This window comes from Condylura cristata, unplaced genomic scaffold (assembly GCF_000260355.1).
Source record: "Condylura cristata isolate star-nosed mole 26May11 unplaced genomic scaffold, ConCri1.0 scaffold00073, whole genome shotgun sequence".
NCBI lineage: Eukaryota > Metazoa > Chordata > Mammalia > Eulipotyphla > Talpidae > Condylura > Condylura cristata.
In genome coordinates this window covers 245087-247590 of record NW_004567174.1, presented here as the reverse complement: position 1 = coordinate 247590, position 2504 = coordinate 245087, and the positions used below count along the sequence as shown (strand labels likewise).

Sequence of the window (2504 nt, the reverse complement as noted above, 5' to 3'; positions counted from 1 at the left end):
CGCCCGCCCCGCCCCCTCGGCGGCCGGCTCACCTCGGCACTCGGGGGGCGGGCTGCTCCACTGGTCCTGGCCGGAGCACACGAGCCGGCTCTGGCCCACCAGCGAGAAGGGGTCGGGCCCCCCGGAAGGGTTGCAGCTGTAGGTCACGGTCTCCTGGAACTCGTACTCGTCCTTGCCGCTGTTGCTGAACTTCCCGTTGGCTATTTTGGCGGGCGGCTGACACCGCACCTCTGCCGGGAGATGGGGCACCCGTGACCCCCGGGTCTCCGCACGGCCGTGGGCGCGGGTGTCCAGGCGGCCGCGGGGGGGGAGGGGGGCCGGGACCCCAAGCTCCGACAAGGCGGCGGCACGGAACGCCAGAACCAACCCGCTCGTACGCGAGCCTGGAGGCGCCCAGCGCCGCTCGCCACAGGCCGCTGCCTACTCTCGGGGCCAGGGGTGGGGGGGGGGCCGGGGCTGCCGAGAGGTGCCCCCGGCTCGGAAACGCACCGGCAGTCCGCGAGGCCCCAGCGCTCACGGCAGTGCGCAGGGCAGGCCTCTCCGCGAGGCCACGCCCCGTTCCCGAGGCCACGCCCCGTTCCCGAGGCCACGCCCCGAATGGCAGCAAAGGCCCCGTGGTCAATGGCGGCGTGCCTGGGCGACCTGGGCCACCTCTGGGTCCCGCCTGCGGGACCGGGCGGGTGGCAAACGGCGCCGTCCGGTGCGGGTCTGCCGGCGGAAGCTTCTCCTCTCCCCTGGGCCAGCTGGGCTGGCAGCGGCCCCACGGCGGCAGGCGGACACCCGAAGCCCCGCCCCCCATGAAGGCGGCCTGCGGGCCGGGGACACTCACTCTCGCACTGCGGGAAGTTGTCGCTCCACTCCAAGCTGCTCCCGGAGAGCTCGCAGTACAGCTCCTTCCTTCCGACTAAGAAGAAGCTGAGGGGAAGGAACAGTCACGGGGACGGGGAGCAGGGCTCCTGGGGGCCCGGGGGTGCTCCCACCAGCAGGGAACCCCGCGGGACACCCTGCGTGAGCGTACCCCAGGCAGAGACCAGCCCCCGGCCCCTGCTGAGCGGCCCGCGTCTGTGGCCTTCCCGGTGACGCCACCCTCAGGGCCAGGCGGCCGGGACGCCTGGAGGGAGGCCGCTGTCCGCTGGCTCTCCAGCCACGCAGGCCCCGGGTGCGGCCGGCCCCTCCCTCCCGGCACCGCGGGCCCAGCCCAGCACGGGCGCTGCCCGCTCACCCCTCGTTGCAGGCGAAGGTGATGGAGGCGCCGAACTCGAAGCCCCGGTCTCCCCTGATGATCCTGCCATTCTGGGGCTCTCCGGGGTGCGGACACGACTTTCCTGGAACAAAGGGCCGCGTTCACCGCCCCGCCAATCCCGGCTGGCGCCAGGCTCACACCCTGACGCCAGCGCCCACCGCGGTAGGGGCTGCGCGTGCCGGTCGGCGCCCGGGGCCGCCACTCACGAGTGCAGGACTCCGGGAGCGTCGACCACGTGCCATCTGCGCCGCAGGTCAGCACGAAGGGGCCCGGGCTGGAGCGCCGGTAGCCGGGGCGACACTCCAGCTCCACCTGCTCCTGGGGCTGGTAGGTGGGTTTCAGGGGGTCCCTGGGCTTCATGGACTGCATGGGCGGAGGGGCGTCGCAGGCACCTAGGAGCGAGCACAGGCCCGTCTGCAGCGTCCTCCCGCCCAGGCACCGGGCACGGCCAGCAGGCAGGGGTCTGGGTGGGCGTCGGGAATGCAGGCAGTGAGCCCCGCCCCTCACCCAGCCACGCCACGCCCACACCGGCCCCTCACCCAGCCAGGCCCGCCCAAGGCCCCGCCCACACCGGCCCCAGGCCCCGCCCACACCGGCCCCTCACCCAGCCAAGCCCCGCCCTCCAGGCCCCGCCTACACCGGCCCCCAGGCCCAGCCCCTGTCCAGCCGGCCCCTTGGGGCGGGCGGCCTCAGGTCTGGGCCTTTCTCCCCAGAGGCTGCAGGACGGCTGCCAACCGCGCCGAGCCCCTCCCCGCTCTCTCCTTGGGCCGTCAGAGCGACCCGGAGGCTGGGATGCGGACAGCAGCGGCTGGGCACTGCGGACACCGGCCCGGGGCGCCGCAGCGCTCTGGCACAAAGCTCCTCCCCCAGCTCCCAGGGCCGGCCGGGCCCGGGATCCGGCTGGCACTGCCCTGGCGCCGGCCACCTACCCCATTCCACACCGCTGACCTCAGCCACAAGTAACGGCAGCCGACCGGGGGGGTCAGCGTGGGTGGCGGTCCCGCAGGCAGGGCTGTGGGCAGCTTCACGCCAACACCCGGGGCTGGGCAGCGTCAGTTGGCGGCAGAAGACCAAACCCCACAAGGCCCGGGCGCCACCAGGGCGCGGGCCGCCAGCCACACCCTCGCAGGGGGCGGGCGGCCGGGCGGCGGCCGGGGCCTGCCGGAGGACAGGCCACAGCCGCGTCCACTAAGAAAAGCCCCTGCCCGCAGGGTCAGGCGGAGCGGGTGGGGCCTGCCGGCGAAGCTGCGCTGGAGCGGCC

The 2504-nt window shown here is 74.8% G+C and overlaps 1 protein-coding gene across 1 annotated transcript in view; it reads right to left on the bottom strand.

The window, feature by feature from the left end:
• The window catches only part of CD46 (CD46 molecule, complement regulatory protein), a 10189-nt gene that overhangs the window by 1009 nt on the left and 6676 nt on the right, over positions 1-2504 (bottom strand). The window contains exons 2-6 of the mRNA XM_012734810.1: positions 2173-2431; positions 1450-1635; positions 1223-1325; positions 830-915; positions 13-230 (exon numbers count right to left, since the gene is read on the bottom strand). Coding sequence (XP_012590264.1) covers positions 13-230; positions 830-915; positions 1223-1325; positions 1450-1635; positions 2173-2431 — 852 coding nt within the window. The remainder of the gene's footprint in view (positions 1-12; positions 231-829; positions 916-1222; positions 1326-1449; positions 1636-2172; positions 2432-2504) is intronic.